The sequence below is a fragment of the Balaenoptera physalus genome, assembly GCF_965194825.1.
Source record: "Balaenoptera physalus genome assembly, chromosome: 5".
NCBI classification, from domain to species: domain Eukaryota; kingdom Metazoa; phylum Chordata; class Mammalia; order Artiodactyla; family Balaenopteridae; genus Balaenoptera; species Balaenoptera physalus.
The window spans coordinates 10,463,654-10,486,925 of NC_138884.1; the positions used below are offsets into that span (position 1 = coordinate 10,463,654).

Consider the following 23,272-nt stretch of genomic DNA (forward strand, 5'->3'; position numbering starts at 1 on the left):
GTCGTGCTGTTAGCTTTAAGTGTGATTCATCTGTTGAGGGCTCAGGGTGATATATCCACTTATGCAGAGCTATGCTGGTACACAACCAAAAGCATGGAAGAGAAAGTTGAGTAATTGTTTTTGTAGAAGTGAGGAATATACATAAATTATTCTAGCTGGATTTTTAAGTCAACTAACGGAAAAAGATTTCATTTTAACATCAGAGCTTACAGTTAAGGCATTAAAACATATGTCTGGTTCTTTAATATGTGCAAATGATTTTTGGTGGGAAAACATTTACATCTTGTACCTCCTCATCACTTGCATGTTAATTTTAATAATTTTAGTATGTTTCTGATGAGTCACACCTAACATTTGTTAAGACATTTATTTTACTATATACATGATACTTTTATATTTCTTAATTAAATTCCCCTGGATACTCTTAGGAAAATACTATCTGTATATTCTTAACACCATTATGTTGATGGTAAATACTTACATTGAATAAAACAGTAAAATAGTAGAATGTATTTCTGAGACATCCTTCTCTTAAGCCTTTTTAACATTTCTCTCCCCATTTTCATTTACTGCTTCCCCCGCATACACACCCTTAACTCAGGTGTGCTCTTGCGTTAAGGTTCCCATCACCACGGCCCATGAAGAACAGCCGTTCCTTACTGTGGCTTAATGCTTCTTCCAACAAAATTATCATGTGTCTTATAACCACAGGATGTTAGTTTTAGCAGGTTTTCTGCTGGAAAGCAGTGTAAAACATTGGTGGTAACAACAACAAAATCCTTTTCTGAGATGCTTATATCTAGAGGTAACCCATGTGAACAAAAACAATAGCAAAGTTACAGAAAGAGAACCCAGTCAAAGATGTAGAGCCTTTTGAGAGGGAGATCACTGAGGTCCTTTAAGACATACTATGCAAAAGCCCTTCTTGGCCCTGAATGATGTTTTAAATTAAGTATTAAAATTCATATATCCAACTTGTTTTATTTGTAAATGTTGAATTTTTCCCATTCATCATATTCCAACCAAAGAAGAGATGGATATGTTACTAGCTACAGCATTATTTTTGTCCTATAGACGGTAAGACTTGATGCACACGACCTGTCAAAGGCATTTCTGCCAAAGGGCAGTAACAGAAAATTGACACCAGAAATCCTAAGTTCTGGTTACTTACTTAATCCTGAGTCCAGGATTTCAAGGTTATTTGCCAAAAGATGCTTTCTTAAAGTACAACATGAAGGGACTTTATGAAATTCTCCAATAGTACGGAGAATCACTAAGACTGTTCAGAAAAAAATAGTCATCTCTAAAAAGCTGTAGATACAAATACAGCAGCCCCAGAGTTAGAACGATAAAGAATACTTAGATGTCAAGGGGTCCTCTTCAAAAATACACTTGAATTTGTGTTATAAACCCAACCTTCAACTGAGACACTGAGCACGTTTTGTGGCTTCTGTCAGTTACTAGCTGTGTGTTACCCAGGTTACTTAACTAACTACATTGGGCTTCCTTACATCATTTATGGAATGACTCTTTATACCATTTGTGAAATGATGGGGAATGAATAATTGCATTTCTAAAGTCTCCTCCAGCTCTGCCACTGTATGAATTGAGGTTCTCTTCTCCCCCCTCTCTCTAGAGACTTTTTAAAATTAAACCTTTTGTTTTGAGATAATTGTGGATTCACACACCGTTGTAAGGAGTAACACAGAGAGATCCCATGTACTCTTTACCCAGTTTCCTCCAAAGGTAACATCTTGTAAAAATATAGTACAATATTACAACCAGAATACTTACATTGATTCAGTTAAAATACAGAACAGCACACTATAGCTTTGATTCCTTAATATTTATCAGGTAAAGGGATTACAATTAGTGAGAGCTTACTGTATGGTGTGTTTTACATGCTTTCTTTTATTTAGTTCTAAGTATAGACCACTTTAGATGAGGCCCAGCTGAAAGTAGAAGAGTCAGATTCAAGGTCTAGCTGACGTCACAGCCCTCATTCTTTCTACTACAGCATGCTGCCCCTGAAAAAAATCTCCAAGATCTTGTCATTGCTTTACGTGGCATCAAATTGCACTACACATATAACTGGGAATAAATGAGCATCTCTTTCCATCAGGAAAACTTTGCTTATGCAGTTTTGCTGAGCCTCAGATCTAGGAAGATTTAAAACATGCCCAGGTCTAGGTCACCCAGCCCATCAGTCGTTTAGTCAGGATGAAATTTGCAGTGTCTGTCTTCTGGATGCCCTCCTTTCTTTTTCACCTTTTGTACCATAGCCTCATTCTGTGAATGATAAATGATGGCAGAGTGCAGCAGAGAAAGAAGCAAGGACATTGTGGAAGAAGTCATTTGTATGTTCCAAAGGAAGAAAAGTAATTTTACAATAAAATCTGCTCAGATGAGTTATTTATGTTAAAAAAAAAAAAAACCCACACACTATATTACAAAATTATAAATGCAAAGCTGAAAACCATGCTATTTGGACAGTCTTCTACAATCACCCTTCCAATCTTCTGAGGTGTCAAACACCAAAGTCTTTCTGAGCCGCTAGAGACTCAGACTATTTGTGCCTCGGCCCCTTACCGGTACAATATTGGAGTAACAATTAATTTACACAATGAATATGCATTGAACATCTACTGAGCGTCAGAATTAGCATACTGGGGACAAAAACAGCCCCTAACGCCTTTGTAAGGGGGGCACAGAATTTTAATGAATAGTTGTACAGATAGATATATTCCATATGCTTTATGGAGGGAATCCACAGGGTATTATGATAATGCATAAAAGGGCAAATTCATCTGAGAGTTCAGAGGAAACTGTTTAAGGAAGTAACATTTAATATGAGAACTGAAGGTTGAAAGGATAGCTTTCTTTGCTCAGAAGGAGGCCTTGTGGCCCAGGTGCTGGTTTCCTCTGAATGCTTGCGCATTTATTTACCAGTCAATCCTGCCGTCCGCTGAGTCGTTACCTGGGGTCATCAGCTGTAACACTTCCACATGTTCTCTCCTTGTGGCCTGAGCTTCTGCACAACATGGTGGCTGGATTTCAGGGATGAGGAATAAGAGGGAGAAGGAGTTAACGCATGATAAATCTATTGGTAAATCTGTCCCTTAGAGATCAATATGATTGATATTTGACACATAGTTAAACAAGCAAATGGAGATTAAAACATCTAAAATTACATATGTGATAAATATTCCATTTTTTACTAAATAAAAAGTCTGGAATTAAAATGTAGGTTTTGGATCTATAATACCAAAATAGACTTGCAACTTTCTACAACTTGGCTAAAAGGGTTAAGGTGGCAGCTGAACTGTGCCCTATTTTATAGGTTTGAACTATAGCAGTTAATTGCCCTCCATTTTCTGCTCCTGTGAACAAAAAATCATTTGCTTTCTAAATGAGTTGGCTCCATTGACATTAACCCACGTTCACTTCTTTCTCACTGGTGACCTCTGTCTTGCCACTTATTCCTGGGTGAGCAAACCTCATATTACGACTGCAACAAATAACTGCAGCTGTCCTAAAAGAGAGATTCTCAAAGGAAAAAGGGGAACAAGCAGAGAGAAAGGAGAAACAGAACAGCATGGTTAGTGATTGAGTGCCCGGGCTCTGAAGTTAACCACCTGAGTTTGAAATCAAGTTCTACAATTTATCAGTTGTGTGACTTGTTAACTTCTTTGTGCCTTGGTTTCCTTTCTGTGACATAAGGTTTTAAAACTAGAACCCAAAAAATCAAGTTGTTTAAGTATAAGACAAGATAAAGTTTATAAAACACAGCCCAGTGCTTGGCATATTTTAAGCCCTCAGGAAATGTGAGCTATTAGGCCATAATTATTTTTATTAACAAGAAAAGCGGCACCAGTGAGGGTGAGCGCGTGGGGATCTAGGCTGACGTGGGTGTTACCGTATAGATACTCTCCAGCGTTCAATCTTCCAGTGCAGTGGGCATCAGGTAGCCCTGGGAGAGTAGCTTAGTTTCATTGGGAGACAGCATAAGTGCATGGGACACGGGCCTCTCTGTGTACCTGGACCTCTCATACTTCCCCAGGAATTTGATTGGGTTAGTTCCGTTATTATCCACAATGGCCCCGGCATATTCACCTGGACATAGTTACTTTAACTCTGTGTCTAAGCAATTGAGGTTTGTTTGCTTTTGTCTCACGGGCTCAATATAGCATCACTTGTGCTTAAAAGGGAAAAGTGGGCCTGGCAGACTTCTAGAGTTTGATAAATTCTCTCTGAAAATAGGCATGTTTGGGAAACAAGAACACACAGCTGAGTTCCTGTCTACCCCGGAGAGATGAGGAATCCCTCCCTCTGATGCCCTTGTCAGTCAATGGCTGACTGAAAGTGGCCCTGCTCTCTTGTGTAGCTGCCCTTGCTCAGCTTTCCATCCTGGTGACAGTCAAGTCCCAAGTTGACTGTATTCGTCTGGGCTTTGCAAAGGAGCAGAAGCAACAGGATGTATAGAGATAATATAAGAGGAGATTTACTAAGGAAATTTGGCTCATGTGTTCATGGAGGCCAAAGAGTTCCACAATCTGTCATCCATAAGCTAGAGGATCAGGAGAGCCAATAGTATAAGTCAGGCTGAGCCCAAAGACCTGAGAACCAGGGAACCCAATGGTGTAATTCCCTGTCCCAGGCCAGAGTCCTGAGAGCCAGGGGACCACTGGTGTAAGTCCCAGAGTCTGAAGGCCTGAGATCCAGGAGCTCCAGAGTCTGAGGGCAGGAAAAGATGGACGTCCACCTCCAAAAGAGAGAGCAAGAATTCACCTTTCCTTTGCCATTTTTTATTCCATTTGGGCCTTCAAAGGATTGGATGATGCCAGCCCACTTTGGTGAGGGTGGATCTTCTTTACTCGATCTATTGATTCAAATGCTAATCTCTTCTGGAAATACACACATTGTTTCACGCCCAGAAATAACGTTTTACCAGCTGTCTGGGCATCCCTTAGGTCAGTCTAGATGACACATAAAATCACCTATCATGTTGACCAAGTGCCTCTCATTGACTATCATGCTTTTATCTTTGGGACCCAAGGTCAACCCGTCCTATGTCCTTATTTTTTTCACCTGTCACCCAAACATAGACTCCTGGGATTAAATAGTGTTTTGACTTATTCTTATGTCAATACTACTTTATGTTTCTGTTTCATGACCCCATCCTCTCTCTCTTCTATTCTCCCTAAATTCTTTCCCTAAGTCTACCACTCCATTATTAATGAACTTCAGCGATCCTAAAACTCTTCACAAAATATTTTGTGCACTTTGGAGTTAGATGAAATCTTGTTTTCCCTAGAAGACCTTGATTGACCTTTTCTTCTTCCAAGCAAACCTACATATCCTCTCTCTTCTTACCTCTCAGAGTTGAGAGGCAGCATCTGAACATCGTGCACTCCACTGTCACTTAGACTCTTCGTCCTCTGCCTTCTTACAAAAATTACATGCTCTTTCATGGTTCATGCCAATCACCTACGTGATCTCCATCTCTCTTAGGGCTAAAAAGCAACCCAGAAGCTGTTTTTAAACATGGTGTTTAATTCTTTTTTGTAGCTAACATGGTCTAGCTCCAAAACCCGTGGGATTTATGCTGTGAAATTCCTACTGGGGCTTTCCAAAAATTCCACACAACATGGTTTTTTTCCACCTAAAATTGTGATTCACATTTTTAAGTCTGAAACTGTGAAGGATCTGAGATGTTATTCTACTTAGAAGTTAGCTGGCCTTTCTTCTTTCTGTCTATCTATCTATCTACCATCTATCTCTCTCCTAAGAGAAACTGCAGACTTCTGGATGAGAGAAAAGACAGTTTACCCACAGAGCATCTTAGCAGTGCCCTAACTCCCCCTGGGGCAACACAGTGAGGGCCAAGGATCACTTCTGCATGCAGAGGTAACACTATAGAATATGAACCCTGAAATTAGGACAACTAAAACTTATAGGGCAGCTGACACATCTGCCTTCCTCCTCTCCAGAAGGAGACTTTTGCTCTGGAATATAAGCACATTTTCTCCAAGGAGGAGAAGAAAAAGTCTGTAGCTTTTTTTTTTTTTTTTAACATCATTATTGGAGTATATTTGCTTTACAATGGTGTGTTAGTTACTGCTGTATAACAAAGTGAATCAGCTATACATATACATATATCCCCATATCTCCTCCCTCTTGTGTCTCCCTCCCAACCTCCGTATCCCACCCCTCTAATTGGACACAAAGCACCGAGCTAATCTCCCTGTGCTATGCGGCTGCTTCTCACTAGCTATCTATTTTACAATTGGTAGTGTATATATGTCCATGCTACTCTCTCACTTCGTCCCAGCTTACCCTTCCCCCTCCCCGTGTCCTCAAGTCCATTCTCTATGTCTCCATCTTTATTCCTGTCCTGGCCCTAGGTTATTCAGAACCATTTTTTCTTTTTACATTCCATATATATGTGTTAGCATACAGTATTTGCTTTTCTCTTTCTGACTTACTTCACTCTGTATGACAGACTCTAGGTCCATCCACCTCACTACAAATAACTCAATTTCGTTTCTTTTATGGCTGAGTAATATTCCATTGTATATATGTGCCACATCTTCTTTATCCATTCATCTGTCGATGGACACTTAGGTTGCTTCCATGTCCTAGCTATTGTTAATAGTGCTGGAATGAACATTGGGGTGCATATCTCTTTTTGAATTATTGTTTTCTCAGGGTATATGCCAAGTAGTGGGATTGCTGGGTCATATGGTAGTTCTATTTTTAGTTTTTTAAGGAACCTCCATACTGTTCTCCATAGTGGCTGTATCAATTTACATGCCCAGCAAGAGTGCAAGAGGGTTCCCTTTTCTCCACACCCTCTCCAGCATTTATTGTTTGCAGATTTTTTGATGATGGCCATTCTGACTGGTGTGAGGTGATACCTGACTGCAGTTTTGATTTGCATTTCTCTAATGATTAGTGATGTTGAGCATCCTTTCATGTGTTTGTTGACAATTTGTATATCTTTGAAGAAATGTCTATTTAGTCTTCTGCCCATTTTTGGATTGGGTTGTTTGTTTTTTTGATATTGACCTGCATGAGCTGCTTGTATATGTTGAAGATTAATCCTTTGTCAGTTGCTTCATTTGCAAATATTTTCTCCCATTCTGAGGGTTGTCTTTTCGTCTTGTACATGGTTTCCTTTGCTGTGCAAAAGCTTTTAACTTTCATTAGGTCCCATTTGTTTATTTTTGTTTTTATTTCCATTTCTCTAGGAGGAGGATCAAAAAGGATCTCGCTGTGATTTATTTCATAAAGAGTTCTGCCTATGTTTTCCTCTAAGAGATTTATAGTGTCTGGCCTTACATTTAGCTCTTTAATCCATTTTGAGTTGATTTTTGTGTATGGTGTTAGGGAGTGTTCTAATTTCATTCTTTTACATGTAGCTGTCCAGTTTCCCCAGCACCACTTATTGAAGAGGCTGTCTTTTCTCCACTGTATATTCTTGCCTCCTTTATCAAAGATAAGGTGACCATATGTACGTGGGTTTATCTCTGGGCTTTCTATCCTGTTCCATTGATCTACGTTTCTGTTTTTGTGCCAGTACCAAACTGTCTTGATTACTGTAGCTTTGTAATATTGTCTGAAGTCAGGGAGCCTGGTTCCCCCAGCTCCATTTTTCGTTCTCAAGATTGCTTTGGCTATTCGGGGTCTTTTGTGTTTCCATACAAATTGTGAAATTTTTTGTTCTAGTTCTGTGAAAAATGCCAGTGGTAGTTTGATAGGGATTGCATTGAATCTGGAGATTGCTTTGGGTGGTAGAGTCATTTTCACAATATTGATTCTTCCAATCCAAGAACATGGTATATCTCTCCATCTGTTTGTATCATCTTTAATTTCTTTCATCAGTGTCTTATAGTTTTCTGCATACAGGTCTTTTGTCTCCTTAGGTAGGTTTATTCCTAGATATTTTATTCTTTTTGTTGCAATGGTAAATGGGAGTGTTTCCATAATTTCTCTTTCAGATTTTTCATCATTAGTGTATAGGAATGCAAGAGATTTCTGTGCATTAATTTTGTATCCTGCTACTTTACCAAATTCATTGATTAGCTCTAGTAGTTTTCTGGTAGCATCCTTAGGATTCTCTATGTATAGTATCATGTCATCTGCAAACAGTGACAGCTTTACTTTTTCTTTTCTGATTTGGATTCCTTTTATTGCTTTTTCTTCTCTGATTGCTGTGGCTAAAACTTCCAAGACTATGTTGAATAATAGTGGTGAAAGTGGGCAACTTTGCCTTGTTCCTGATCTTAGTGGAAATGCTTTCAGTTTTTCACCATTGAGGATGATGTTGGCTGTGGGTTTGTCATATATGGCCTTTATTATGTTGAGGAACTTCCATCTATGCCTATTTTCTGGAGGGTTTTTATCATAAATGGGTGTTGAATTTTGTCGAAATCTTTCTCTGCATCTATTAAGATGATCATGTGGTTTTTCTCCTTCAATTTGTTAATATGGTGTATCATGTTGATTGATTTGCATATATTGAAGAATCCTTGCATTACTGGGATAAACCCCACTTGATCATACTGTATGATCCTTTTAATGTGCTGTTGGATTCTGTTTGCTAGTATTTTGTTGAGGATTTTTGCATCTATATTCATCAGTGATATTGGCCAGTAGTTTTCTTTCTTTGTGACAACTTTGTCTGGTTTTGGTATCAGGGTGATGGTGGCCTCGTAGAATGAGTTTGGGAGTGTTCCTCCCTCTGCTATATTTTGGAAGAGTTTGAGAAGGATAGATGTTAGCTCTTCTCTAAATGTTTGATAGAATTCGCCTGTGAAGCCATCTGGTCCTGGGCTTTTGTTTGTTGGAAGATTTTTAATCACAGTTTCAATTTCAGTGCTTGTGATTGGTCTGTTCATATTTCCTATTTCTTCCTGGTTCAGTCTCAGAAGGTTGCGCATTTCTAAGAATTTGTCCATTTCTTCCAGGTTGTCCATTTTATTGGCATATAGTTGCTTTTAGTAATCTCTCATTATCCTTTGTATTTCTGCAGTGTCAGTTGTTACTTCTCCTTTTTCATTTCTAATTCTGTTGATTTGAGTTTTCTCCATTTTTTTCTTGATGAGTCTGGCTAATGGCTTATCAATTTTGTTTATTTTCTCAAAGAACCAGCTTTTAGTTTTATTGATCTTTGCTATCATTTCCTTCATTTCTTTTTCATTTATTTCTCATCTGATGTTTATGATTTCTTTCCTTCTGCTAACTTTGGGGGGTTTTTTTTGTTCTTTCTCTAATTGCTTTAGGTGTAAAGTTACCTGCATGAGCTGCTTGTATATGTTGAAGATTAATCCTTTGTCAGTTGCTTCATTTGCAAATATTTTCTCCCATTCTGAGGGTTGTGTTTTTGTCTTCTACATGGTTTCCTTTGCTGTGCAAAAGGAAAAGTTGTTAGGTTGTTTATTTGAGATGTTTCTTGTTTCTTGAGGTAGGATTGTATTGCTATAAACTTCCCTCTTAGAGCTGCTCTTGCTGCATCCCATAGGTTTTGGGTCATGGTGTTTACATTATCATTTGTTTCTAGCTATTTTTTTATTTCCTTTTTGATTCCTTCAGTGATCTCTTGGTTATTTAGTAGTGTATTGTTTAGCCTCCATGTGTTTGTATTTTTTTACAGTTTGTTTTCCTGTAATTGATATCTAGTTTCATTGCTTTGTGGTCAGAAAAGATACTTGATATGATCTCAATTTTCTTAAATTTACCAAGGCTTGATTTGTGACCCAAGATATGATCTATCCTGGAGAATATTCCATGAGCACTTGAGAAGAAAGTGTATTCTCTTGTTTTTGGATGGAATGTCCTATAAATATTAATTAAGTCCATCTTGTTTAATGTATCACTTAAAGCTTGTGTTTCCTTTTTTTAATTTCATTTTGGATGATCTGTCCATTGGGGAAAGTGGGGTGTTAAAGTGCCCTACTGTCGATTTCCCCTTTTATGGCTGTTACCATTTGCCTTATGTATTGAGGTACTCCTATGTTGGGTGGACAAATATTTACAATTGTTACATCTTCTTCTTGGATTAATCCCTTGATCATTATGTAGTGTCCTTCTTTGACTCTCATAATATTCTTTATTTTAAAGTCTATTTTGTCTGATATGAGAATTGCTACTCCAGCTTTCTTTTGATTTCCATTTGCATGGAATATCTTTTTCATCCCCTCACTTTCAGTCTGTATGTGTCCCTAGGTCTGAAGTGGTTCTCTTGTAGACAGCATATATACGGGTCTTGTTTTTGTATCCAATCAGCCAGTCTGTGCTTTTGTGTTGGAGCGTTTAATCACATTTAGGGTAATTATTGATATGTATATACCTATTCCCATTTTCTTAATTGTTTTGGGTTTGTTATTGTAGGTCTTTTCCGTCTCTAGTGTTTCCTGCCTAGAGAAGTTCCTTTAGCATTTGTTGTAAAGCTGGTTTGGTAGTGCTGAATTCTCTTAGCTTTTGCTTGTCTGTAAAGGTTTTAATTTCTCCACTGAATCTTAATGAGATCCTTGCTGGGTAGAGTAATCTTGATTGTAAGTTTTTCCCTTTCACCACTTTAAATATGTCCTGCCACACCCTTCTGGCTTGCAGAGTTTCTGCTGAGAAATCAGCTATTAACTTTATGGCAATTCCCTTGTATGTTATTTGTTTCTTTTCCCTTGCTAATTTTAATATTTTTCTTTGTATTTAATTTTTGATTGCTTAATTAATATGTGTATTGGCATGTTTCTCCTTGGATTTATTCTGTATGGGATTCTCTGCGCTTCGTGGACTTACTGACTATTTCTTTTCCCATATTAGGGAAGTTTTCAAGTATAGTGTCTTGAAATATTTTCTCAGACCCTTTGTTTTTCCCTTCTTCTTCTGGGACCCGTAAAATTCGAATATTTGTGTTTAATGTTGTCTCAGATGTCTGAGACTGTCCTCAATTCTTTTCATTCTTTTTTCTTTATTCTGCTCTGCAGTAGTTATTTCCACTATTTTATCTTCCAGGTCACTTATCCATTCTTCTGCCTGAGTTATTCTGCTATTGATTCCTTCTGGAGAATTTTTAATTTCATTTATTGTGTTTTTCATCATTGCTTGTTTGCTGTTTACTTCTTCTAGGTCCTTGTTAAATGTTTCCTGTATTTTCTCCATTCTATTTGCAAGATTCTGGATATCTTTACTATCATTACTCTGAATTCTTTTTCAGGTAGACTGCCTATTTCCTCTTCATTTGTTTGGTCTTGTGGGTTCTTACTTTGCTCCTTCATCTGCTGTGTATTTCTCTGTCTTCTCCTTTTACTCAACTTACTGTGTTTGGGGTCTCCTTTTTGCGGGCTTCATGTTCGTAGTTCCCATTGTTTTTGGTGTCTGCCACAAGTGGGTAAGGTTGGTTCAGTGCGTTGTGTAGGCTTCCTGGTGCCTATGTTTGGTGGATGAGGCTGGATCTTGTCTTTCTGGTGGGCAGGACCACGTCTGGTGGTGTGTTTTGGGTTGTCTGTGGCCTTATTATGATTTTAGGCAACCTCTCTGCTAATGGTGGGGTTGTGTTCCTGGCTTGCTAGTTGTTTGGCATAGGTTGTCCAGCATTGTAGCTTTCTGGTCATTGAGTGGAGCTGGGTCTTAGCATTGAGGTGGAGGTCTCTGGGACAGCTTTCGCCATTTGATATTACATGGGACTGGGAGGTCTCTGGTGGACCAATTTCCTGAATTCGGCTCTTTCACCTAAGAGGCTCAGACCTGACACCTGGCTGGAGCACCAAAGCCCCGTCAGCCACATGGCTCAGAAGAGAGAAAAGTAAAAAGAAAGAAAGAAAAATAAAATAAAATAAAGGTATTAAAAGAAAAAATTAAAAAATATATTATAAAAAATAAACAAAAAGGAAAGAAAGAAGAGAGCAATGAAACCAATAAACAAATCCACCAATGGTAACAAGCGCTAAGAACTATACTAAAAAAAAGAAAAAAAACAAAAAAAAAATAAACAAAAAAACCAGACAGACAGAATCCTAGGACTAATGGTAAAAGCAAAGCTATACAGACAAAATCACACAAAGAAGCATACCCATACACACTCACCAAAAGTGAAAAAGGAAAAAATAAAAACTATATATATATATAAAACAGAAAAAGGAAGAGAGCAACCAAATCAATAAACAAATCTACCAATGATAATAAACTCTAAATATTAACCTAAGATAAACATAAAACCCGAAAGCAAACCCCAAGTCTACAGTTGCTCCCAAAGTCCACTGCCTTAATTTGGGGATGATTTGTTGTCTATTCAGGTATTCCACAGGTGCAGGGTACATCAAGTTGATTGTGGAGATTTAATCTGCTGCTCCTGAGGCTGCTGGGAGAGATTTCCCTTTCTCTTCTTTGTTCGCACAGCTCCCGGGGTTCAGCTTTGGATTTGGTCCTGCCTCTGCGTGTAGGTTGCCTGAGGGCATCTGTTCCCTGCCCAGATAGGACGGGGTTCAAGGAGCAGCTGATTTGGGGGCTCTGGCTCACTCAGGCCGGGGGAGGGAGGGGCACGGAATGCAGGGTGAGCCTGTGGTGGCAGCGCCCAGCGTGATGTTGCAGCAGCCTGAGGTGCGCTGTGTGTTCTCCCGGGGAGATTGTCGCTGGATCACGGGACCCTGGCAGTGGCAGGCTGCACAGGCTCCTGGGAGGGGAGGTGTGGATAGTGGCCTGTGCTTGCACACAGGCTTCTTGGTGGCGGCAGCAGCAGCCTTAGCGTTTCATGCCCGTCTCTGGTGTACACGCTGAAAGCCGCAGCTTGCGCCCGTCTCTGGAGCTCGTTTATGTGGCGCTCTGAATCCCCTCTCCTCGCACACCCCGAAACAATGGACTCTTGACTCTTAGACAGTTCCAGACTTTTTCCCAGACTCCCTTCAGGCTGTGTTCACGCCGCCAACCCCCGTCCTCTCCCTGGGATCTGACCTCTGAAGCCCGAGCCTCAGCTCCCAGCCCCCGCCCACCCCAGCAGGTGAGCAGACAAGCTTCTTGGGCTGGTGAGTGCTGGTCGGCACCGATCCTCTGTGCGGGAATCTCTCCACTTTGCCCTCCGCACCCCTGTTGCTGCGCTCTCCTCCATGGCTCTGAAGCTTCCTCCCCACCACCCCCCGTCTCCGCCAGTGAAGGGGCTTCCTAGTGTGTGGAAACCTTTCCTCCTTCACAGCTCCCTCCCAGAGGTACAGGTCCCATCCCTATTCTTTTGTCTCTGTTTTTCCTTTTTTCCTTTGCCATACCCAGGTACGTGGGGAGTTTCTTGCCTTTTGGGAAGTCTGAGGTCTTCTGCCAGCGTTTGGTAGGTGTTCTGTAGGAGTTGTTCCACATGTAGATGTATTTTTGATATTTTTTGGGGGAGGAAGGTGATCTCCACGTCTTACTCCTCCACCATCTTGCAGGTGCCCCCAAGTCTCTGGCTTTTATCCAACACTTTGGCGTATAAACAAATGGCCTCAGGGGAGATCTGTATTTAAGATTGCTATTCAATCACTCTTTATTCAGAAAGCCAGGACCATCCAGAAATGTGAGAACAATAGTAGTTTCACAAGACTCTGGCCCAAGTTGTAGAACTGCTTTCATAGCCACATTTTCCTGCCCTGGATCCCACTCACATCTGGCAGTCTTTCATGACATCTACTACAGGTCAGAGCACTATTGTTACCAATGGAATATTCTGCCACAGACCCAAAGATGCTTTCTTCTTAGCTTTCTACACTCCTGATTCCTCTTAGGTGTGAGATGCAGTAATTTTGCAGGGGACATCCCAGCATAGCTTAGACCACTGGGCCCCTCAAAACTTTACCAATATAGTGGGCCCTGATTCTTCATAGGTTTTATTTCCTATCCTCTGGAGTTCATATGCATTTAATCAGAACCTCTAACATATTTGTAACTTCTTGCTCATTTGGTTCTGTTAACGTGATGTTACCCATAGAGCATACTAATGTGGTGTTCTGTAAATGTTCAGATGGTCCAGATCTCTTCTAAATATATTATGATAGATGGCAGGAGAGTTAATGTAGCCCTGAAGCAAGACCATAAAAGTATACTGCTGTCTGTTCCAAATGACTGCAACTTTTTTTTTTCACCTTCCTTCTTAATAGGAATGAAAACAGTTTGTTAGATCAATGGCCACACACCATGTATCTGAGCCCATGTTAAATATCCACATTCTGCATAGCAAACAGAATTTATCTGCTTGATTAGTGAATTAATTTGGGATATAGTGGGGACTCTCACCCCTGCATTTTCTGAGACTTTAATATCTGCCATTCCCTCCAAGATGCAATACTGTTTTTGATTTACTAACTTGGCCAGTGGGGGTGGGTTGGGATGGTGACAGTGTCAGGTGTTTCCATGTGGCCTTTCCCACTACAGTATAATCTACTAATTAGGGGAAGGAACTGTCAACTGAAAAAAAAAAAAAACCACACAACCTAGAAGTTGAGAATTATGTTTTATTTGGTGGATTTTCCAAGGACTGAAGCCCGGAAGATGGCCTCTCAGATAGCTTTGAGGGACTGCTCCAAAGAGATAAGAGAGGAGCCAGGATATATAGGAGCTTTTGCAACAAAAACCAGGGAGTCAGAATATCAAAAGATTAATGTTAATTAAAGAAAACCAGCCATGTCAAGTTAAGGAATTTAGTGCTTTTCTGAGTATGGGAAGATGCACGAGTCTGGGTTCATTGAAATCATTCCTTTGATATGCACCTCAGCTCTGTAGGGCCAGTATCCTGCTTTTCTCTTCTTGGATCCCCTCAGGGTGCACAGCTGGGTGTGGCTGTAGTGTCTGCTGGCTTGATGGCTGCAACATCCTTTGTTTACTGATGTGGCAGGTGACATTTTTCATCCACAGAACTTCTGTGGGAGTCTAAGAACAACCAAGTGTATCCATACCTATGATATTATTCAGGGCCGGGTCCCAGAGAAATGACCACGGGCTGATTCTGGGGACCCAGGGAACTCCCTGTGAGCCAAACTGGGACAATATTGTATTTATTATGGTTCACATTCCCGAGCAGCAAGTTAACTCAGACCCAGCGTCTAATCTTCTTGGAAATATTTCCATACTCCCTTCCTCTTAGTAGATGGTTACTTGAGTAAATGGCTGGACGTGTCTTTGAGGAAAGACCGTGGGGATCGTTCTTCTACATGCTGCCCACTTGCATGGTTTTGCAGGGTCCTTCCTCCTGAGGACTTCAGCCAGTATGTTTCAGATCTGCAAAATGGCTCAGGTCTAGAACCTGAGCAAGAATTTGAAATATTTTATTGGCAGGTGCCCTCAGCTTTCTTTCTTAAATTCTTATATTATATGGATTGAGCAATACCCTTTTGGTTACCCCTCCTAGGTTGCTTTCAGGGAAGCTATGTTTTTTTAACCATTTCCATGGTGCCCTGTGGTTCAGGTCCCTGTCTGCCACTCCAGCCTTGCAGCTCACCGGGTTCATTGTAACAGCCTGGCTTTGAGTTCATTGTAACTTCTGACAGTTAAGTGCCATTACCTAGCCTCTTATTATTTTGGAATTCTATCATTCCTAATTCTATTATTGAACCCACTTGTAATAGAATCTCCTTCTGTTTTCCCCTACTTACAGAGGAAAAGTCATCACTGAGTGTCTTAATGACGCCGGTGCCCCTCTCACTGGAGCATAATTTATCACTTTTGTAGAAGTATCCTCCAACCCAACTCCACCCACGGAACATGCTCAGCTGGTAGAGTTTCTAACTTTCCGTCCATATCCATCTAGATGCCTACTTCCACTATCTGCAGTTATTCCATTTCTATTTCACTTACTGGGGGCCAGTGTTCTCTCCAAACATCTAAGTGTCATCCAAATTAGAATTAGAACCATCTAATTAGCATATTAAGAATTAGCATATTAACACCATCTTCCGGGGTCCTTTCCAGATTATTATGAGAGAATACTCATGTCAGTAGACTCTCCATTAGCCATCCTTCTGTACCATCCACCCTGGCCCCCCAGCTTCACAGTCTGGCACTCTCAGGATCCAGTTCTTTATATCATTTCCAGGCTCCTGTGGTGCGTGTTGGCTAAATCATGCAGTTTTTCAAGATGTAGTCCATTTCCTCTCTTCCAGTCCCAGCACTACACTGGCCATACTCTGATGCAGCTTGATGCTACTACTTGGTCTGGTGCCTAGGAAAGGATGTGGGGCTAGATTCTTATGGTGGGGTAGGGGTACAATCTAGAGGCTGCTGCATTGTCTTCAAGCAAGAGAAAACTGGGAACTTTTGATTCCTCCTCTAACAGGGAGGTGTGGAAACTTCCTGTAGATCCAGAGGGTTCAAGGGGATCTGAAGCTTCAATAATATCTACCCACATGACCCCACCCCATGTCTCAGAGTCTTACAGCTCTCCCGCTGGAGCCTTGACTTGATGTTGTTGAGACTTCAGCCTTCTTTAGAGATGAGCTACTAGCCCAGATCCTCTGCTTTATCTGTCCTAGGTTGTAAAAGATAAGAGTTCCTTTATATGTGGCCTAAGAGGACCTCTGACTGTCATATTTTGCTTTTGATTTGTGAAATTACCCTCAGTCTTTCAGTGTCCTTCCCCATGTATCAGTTACACTCAGCAAGAGCCATCTGATTCCATTGTCCTTAGAATTAGTGCTTCTACGGAACCTTCCAGAAGCCTTGAACCAGGCAGTGCAGTTCCCTTTCCTGGTGTTTCATCCATTTCATCTGGAGAAAATATACTAACGACCAATTGCGTCAAACTTTATTCTGTTTTCTTGTTTGATACCTTTCTTTTCCACTAAGCAAAATTCAAACTGAGTTGTAAGCCCCTACTTCAGTGTTGGGCACAACATAATTGTTTATTAAGTGTGTAAATATTAGATTTCTTTTAGGGGCTGTGTGATGATTTTCACTAACTCCAATAATTTATTCCTTTTTAATATGGTGCACATAGAACCAGGCCAATTTTAATAGCTTATATGTTGGAATTGGATTCTGTCTATTGGAAATAGCTTGCAGCTAAGCCAGTGGTTATCACTGATCGAAAATCTGCCTGGTCAGGCCAGTGTGATGGGTTAGGGTCTGATCAAGATGGCTCCAGGCCATAGCTTTTGCTGAAGCTTATCAGAAGTAGACATTAGGATTCTTGACAGAGCTTCTCTGCATGTGATGAAATAAGCTTCGGTTATACTTCTAGGTTGAAATTAGAATCAACTGTGTCAATATTAGTTGCATCAACCATATTACTTACGTGGAGAAGTCATCACCTTTACACACACACACACACGCATTTCCTGTTAAAATTTTAAAATTGAATTATGACTCACAATGGATACCAGCAAAATTCTGGTAATGTTGCCTTAACCTGTGGAACATAATGGAATCAGTCTTCATAGCCTCCTTTGTCTGTACTCACAGAATCATCTGCCTCTCCTTCCCAGTGTAATTTCTTTCAAGGCAGAATGGCATGCTCTCACAGCGGGGATGCCATTCTAGCTAGTTTTTGTCCTTGAGGTTGAAGGGCAAGGTCTCCAAGTTTAATTGATTTCTTTCTTCCAAAGAAAGAAAGGACAAGAAAGATGGAGGCTAGTGGAAAATCCCTGGCGTTTGCACGGATGTCATTTGCCAGTGTGCAAAACAGCAAGGCTTTCGTCTCCTCACCAACATCCATGCTTGGTTCCTGTCGTCTGTGCACTGCTGGTATCTGGCCCTGAATCTAACACACCACTGAATGTACAAAGGAATCTGTTGTTGTTGGGGGTTTTTTTGGCATTTCTGTTGTTGCTTGAGCCCCACTGATGTTGCTTCAGCTCAGCAGTCAGCTGCTCAGACAAGGAGAGCCTGTCTCTTCATCTTGCAGTTTCCTGTTTCCCACTCTCCACTCCCTTGATCCAACAAAAGGAATTCATTAAAGGAGTTAAGTGTTTGGTTCTTATCAGAGGAGGGAAAACAAATTGAGCTATTTTTGACCACAGAGGTCTTTCACAACAGCCACTGAAGTCAGCTCTTTCCTCACTTACAGTAATCATAAAAAATCAGCCATGGTTTCTACCGGTCACTGCATTATGCCAGCATAGAACTGGCAGAAGAGTAACTATGATTTGCGTGGTTAAAAACCAAGTACAAATTATGTAATTATCTGAAGAACTCATTGTTTTCTTTTGTTCTTTGCTTATTTATGTGCCACTTGTATCATCACTGAATTTCTTGGTAAGTTCTGAATATAAAGGCAAGTAAGGCTGACATATGACTATTCATTTTCCTGGAGAGCAAATTAAAAACTTCTTTACTAACTCCAACAGCAGTCAGTAACAGTAAAGTTCTTTAAAAGCAGTCAGAGCCTCTAATATCTTGTCATGTACGAAAGAAAACCCTAGCTTATTTCTAAAAGGAAACGCCCCATGTATTTTTGATATATATATTATAGAGAAAAGTTAGGTTATTCTTTTATCATACCACTACGTTTTCAACTTTCTATAAAATTTAATAGAGTTGAATGATTACATTTCACGTGCAAAGAACAAACAGGAAAAAAGAAACATTAAAGCCTATTGAGCTTTTTGGTTATTCAAGTATATACATATATATATATATGTATATACTTGAATATGTATATATATTCAGTATATATATATTCAATATATATATTTTTTATATATAAAACTGAATACATTTTGTCATGCTTCTCTCTGTGTATTACAAAGGAAGACTGAGCACATATTTTAGTTGTATCACCGGACCGGGAAATAACCCACTTATAACTGGTGAACGAATATTCTTAAAGGTACAGTCATCAACTTTGATAATCATTAAAATTTAATTAGGTCAACTATCACTCTCTTTTCTTTTTGGCTGTAGGAAATAGCTCTTGGGTTAGTGTCTAGCTGACAACCATTCTCCCTTTTTTGGAAACTGACCCTGGTACAAAAAGGGGGTCTCCACCAGTCATGGCTGTGCTGTGTAGCCTGCTTCATCTGCTGTGGTTGATTGGGTCAGAGGTGGCCACCTCATTTAATCAGTGCCCATTACCTGATCCCAGGAATTTAGGAAGTTGAACTGAGAGACACAGAGGCTGGGAACTTCTGGTAGTTCTTTTATAAATGACAGTGCCCCTGAAGCCTGTGAACTTCAGCAGCTGGTACCTGCTCTGATACCTGATTTACCTGAGACCCAGTTATTCAGCTCTAGCTGAGCTTCTGTGAGATGTGTCAGTATCTTTCTAAGAGTATGTTTACCTGTTTAGCTCCAGTTGGTATCTGTTACTTGCAACCAAATGAAACTCAACTAGTATATTGTCTATTTGTATCATGCGTATACATTTGTTTCCACACTGTAAATATTAATGCCATTTTATATTTCTCCTGCCTATTAACGACAAATACTTTTCTCTGAACATTTGTACTCAAATTAGAATATTTGCATTAACCATAATGAAACAAAATTTCAAGGATATACATATTAGAAAATCCACCTTTAATATTGCAGTTCACTGAATATTGTTGACAAAATATGCCCTTAATCTAAACATACAGAAGATAATCCATCAAAACTAAGTAATTTAAATAAATTCAGTTATTATATTTTTGGATAACTATATTCCTAGAAATCTTATTTCTACTGCTCAGTACACGACCTTAATTTTTGCTAATTCAATGTTCTATCTAACGACACAATGTAAAAGATAGTTGTCAAAGGACACAGGGTAATAAAAATCATCTCAGCATTTTAAATAATGTTACCTGTCTAGCAGAGCTTTTTAACAACATAGATTCTCTAAAATTATTCATAATTCTTTTAAAAATGTACAACCTCTTGCCATTCTACAAATCAGGAGTAAATATCAGCTTCCAAAGCAACCTTTAGGTAACATCAAAATAGCATTTTATAATGAGGAATCAAGTAAGTGATTCCCTGTCTCATTTACTACACACACACAAAAGCCACTTATCAAAAATTCATCTTATTCTTGGTGGATAAAGTAGCAGCTATTTTTGTCCTTTGCTCCCTTGTGTGATTGTTAGCTTTTTCTTATCGTGAAACAAATCTCAAATGCGTATATTCAGTCTCAAGCTTATCATGGGTTCTCCATGAATATTGTTGAATGAAGACTTACCTCTCTGGGAGGCTAATGAAAGAACAGATGCAGGCAAAAACAAGATGGTGCAGCTAGAGGAGAACGCAGAAGCTACAAAACATTAGTGTGAGTAGAGGGAATACAAGAAAAATACCAGTTGTCAGCTTAACTGGAGTCCGTGGATATAATTGAACAGCTGATAAAGTAGGTGGGAAAGAAACGGATGACCTGTAGTCTTATTTTCTTCCTTTAGGTTGCAGCTGTGATTCTTGTAGAAATAAAATGTGTTTCAGATTCATTCATAAGGAACACCAATCCTTATGGTCTTTGTAACAGTAGAAGCAGATACATAGAATGTTTGAGGCTTAGGCAGTATGACAGTGTAGCTCCACTATACTCAAGTTTAATAAGTAGAATGTTTGATTGTTTCTTTTTGGTTTTGTTAGTTTGTTTTGACATAGGTTTACAATGGATTAAATTTCAAATCCTGGTAATCATACCGATAAAATATTGTTCTTGGCTATACTTTTCACATTTTACACAATTTCACCAGTGACTATAATCCCTGGAGCTTTAGGTAAAACATTCTCTCCCTCTCTTTTTTTTTCCTTCCCTGTCTTTTACTGTTCTGATATGTTTTTGTTTGTTTCTTTTTTCTATATACCTGCTGCCAAGCTAGAGAGGAAGTAGTAAGGATCCTGGGACAAAAGAGCCAGGCAACATATTTTTCAAAGGTAATTTGCCCAGATGATTAATTGCGGTCTCAATGATCCAATTGAGACCTACCAGTCAACTTACCCAGTTGTGCAAAACTCTGGTTATTGCTCATTGGAGAGTAGTGTGGCACCACTTTACTCACTAAAAATTGTTTGATTTGAATTGAATTATAAAATCCTCACGTGGTTATCTATCACTGAATATTTAGTTAGGAAGTGAGATCTTAAATTGTCATTCCCCCCAATGTTTTCCTTAGAATATTGGAGCTGGCAGTGCTTCCTAAAGAAGTTTCCCTGGGTAGGTGAGTTTTTGAAATACTGCCTATCACATCACACTCTTAGAGATGAAAAATTAAACTTGATAAATTGAAAAATTTAGATAAAATGCTAAAATGTTAAAGGCTCTGAAAAATACTGCAGTAGAGAAATTTAGTTTATCCATCACATTCTTTTATATCTAACTCCCTAGAAACTGGTCTTTAAAGGAAGAAATTTTATGAAAACAAGATTTTAGGGGGCTTCCCTGGTGGCGCAGTGGTTGAGAATCTGCCTGCCAATGCAGGGGACACGGGTTTGAGCCCTGGTCTGGGAAGATCCCACATGCCGCGGAGCAACTAGGCCTGTGAGCCACAACTACTGAGCCTGCGCGTCTGGAGCTTGTGCTCCGCAACAAGAGAGGCCGCGATAGTGAGAGGCCCACACACCGCGATGAAGAGTGGCCCCCGCTTGCCGCAACTAGAGAAAGCCCTTGCACAGAAACGAAGACCCAGCACAGCCAAAAATAAATAAATAAATAATAAAAAAAATAAAAATAAAAGGAATTCCTAAAAAAAAAAAAAAAAAAAATTTTAGTCAGTGAGTTTGAGATATATCTAGTAATTATACAATGTTATTCTTTAATTTCTTAACCTCTTCTGAGTCAAACCCAATTTAGAAATGGATGAGGACTATAAATGCTTTTAGCCAAAGAAAGCTATATAGACATATGGACATTAAATTTTACATCAAGTTCAAAATTTTGCATATTATTTAAGGGTGATTCTTAAAGTCACCACTGGTGCCATGTTAAGGAAACATGAACCTTTTGGTTCACTCACGAATTAAGCTCCTCTTTGGGTACTACTACCATGAAGCATACTTAGCTATTGATAAAAGTTGTGCAGAGTTTTACTACTGCCCTTTATTCAACGGAATGTGTGCCTTTTGCCCTTGTCATGGCCATTTTGAATCACCTTCAAGTGGAAAGATATAGACATTATCAGAGCACTGAGAGCAAGGGAGCCAAGGTTGATTTTTTTCCCCCTTGTATATATTGTGAATTACAGTATTTAGAATATAAAATTTTAAATACCTTTCTTTAGCAGATAAAGTTCAGAGATATATTAGAATTTCCTTACTGCATTTGTGTTACTGATATTCAAAAGCATAATACTGAGGACTTCAAGTCTGTAAAACATTTCTGAGCTTTGCTGTAGCCCAGGTACAAAATGCATAATGTATTTTGTTAGTGTGAAGTCTATTTCGAATATATTTTTAATATTTTTCTATTACTTTCCTTTTCCTCCATGTAAGTTAGGATGATGTAAGTAAAAAAATAGATTTTCCTTTGCAATTTAATTTAAATTTCTTTGAATCAAAAGGCTTTTTAGGATTGATAATTGCATTGATAATAAAGTTGAAAACTTTATTTCAAACATTTTTCCTTTGTTTTCTTTTGCCCTAAGTTCTTTTTTTTTTTTTTTAAGTTTTTTAAAATTTATTTATTTATTTATTTTTGGCTGTGTTGGGTCTTCATTTCTCTGCAAGGGCTTTCACTAGTTGCGGCAAGTGGGGGCCACTCTTCATCACGGTGCACGGGCCTCTCACTATCGCGGCCTCTCTTGTTGCGGAGCACAGGCTCCACACGCGCAGGCTCAGTAGTTGTGGCTCACGGGCCCAGTTGCTCCGCGGCATGGGGGATCTTCCCAGACCAGGGCTCGAACCTGTGTCTCCTGCATTAGCAGGCAGATTCTCAACCACTGCGCCATGAGGGAAGCCCTGCCCTAAGTTCTTAATGGTCGAGGTTTTTTTTTTTTAACATCTTTATTGGAGTATAATTGCTTTACAATGGTGTCTTAGGTTCTGCTTTATAACAAACTGAATCAGTTATATATATACAAATGTCCCCATATCTCTTCCCTCTTGCGTCTCCCTCCCACCCTCCCTACCCCACCCCTCTAGGTGGTCACAAAGCACAGAGCTGATCTCCCTGTGCTATGCAGCTGCTTCCCACTAGCTATCTAGTTTACATTTGGTAGTGTATATATGTCCATGCCACTCTCTCACTTTATCCCAGTTTACCCTTCCCCCTCCCCGTATGCTCAAGTCCATTCTCTAGTAGGTCTGCATCTTTATTCCCATCTTGCCCCTAGGTTCTTCATGACCATTTTTTTTTAATTCCATATATATGTGTTAGCATACGGTATTTGTTTCTCTCTTTCTG

The 23,272-nt window shown here is 39.5% G+C and overlaps 1 protein-coding gene across 22 annotated transcripts in view; it reads left to right on the forward strand.

The window, feature by feature from the left end:
* LOC309660795 (uncharacterized protein) overlaps positions 1-23,272 on the forward strand; it is a 274,097-nt gene that overhangs the window by 214,251 nt on the left and 36,574 nt on the right. For 2 of the 22 annotated variants that reach the window (XM_082461912.1, XM_082461913.1), the window contains one exon: positions 21,048-21,088. The exons of the other annotated variants lie outside the window; for them this stretch is intronic. Coding sequence is in view for 1 of the 2 variants with exons in the window: in XM_082461913.1 (XP_082318039.1) it covers positions 21,048-21,074 (27 nt within the window). In the remaining variant the exon portion in view is untranslated. The remainder of the gene's footprint in view (positions 1-21,047; positions 21,089-23,272) is intronic. 22 annotated transcript variants of the gene reach the window in all.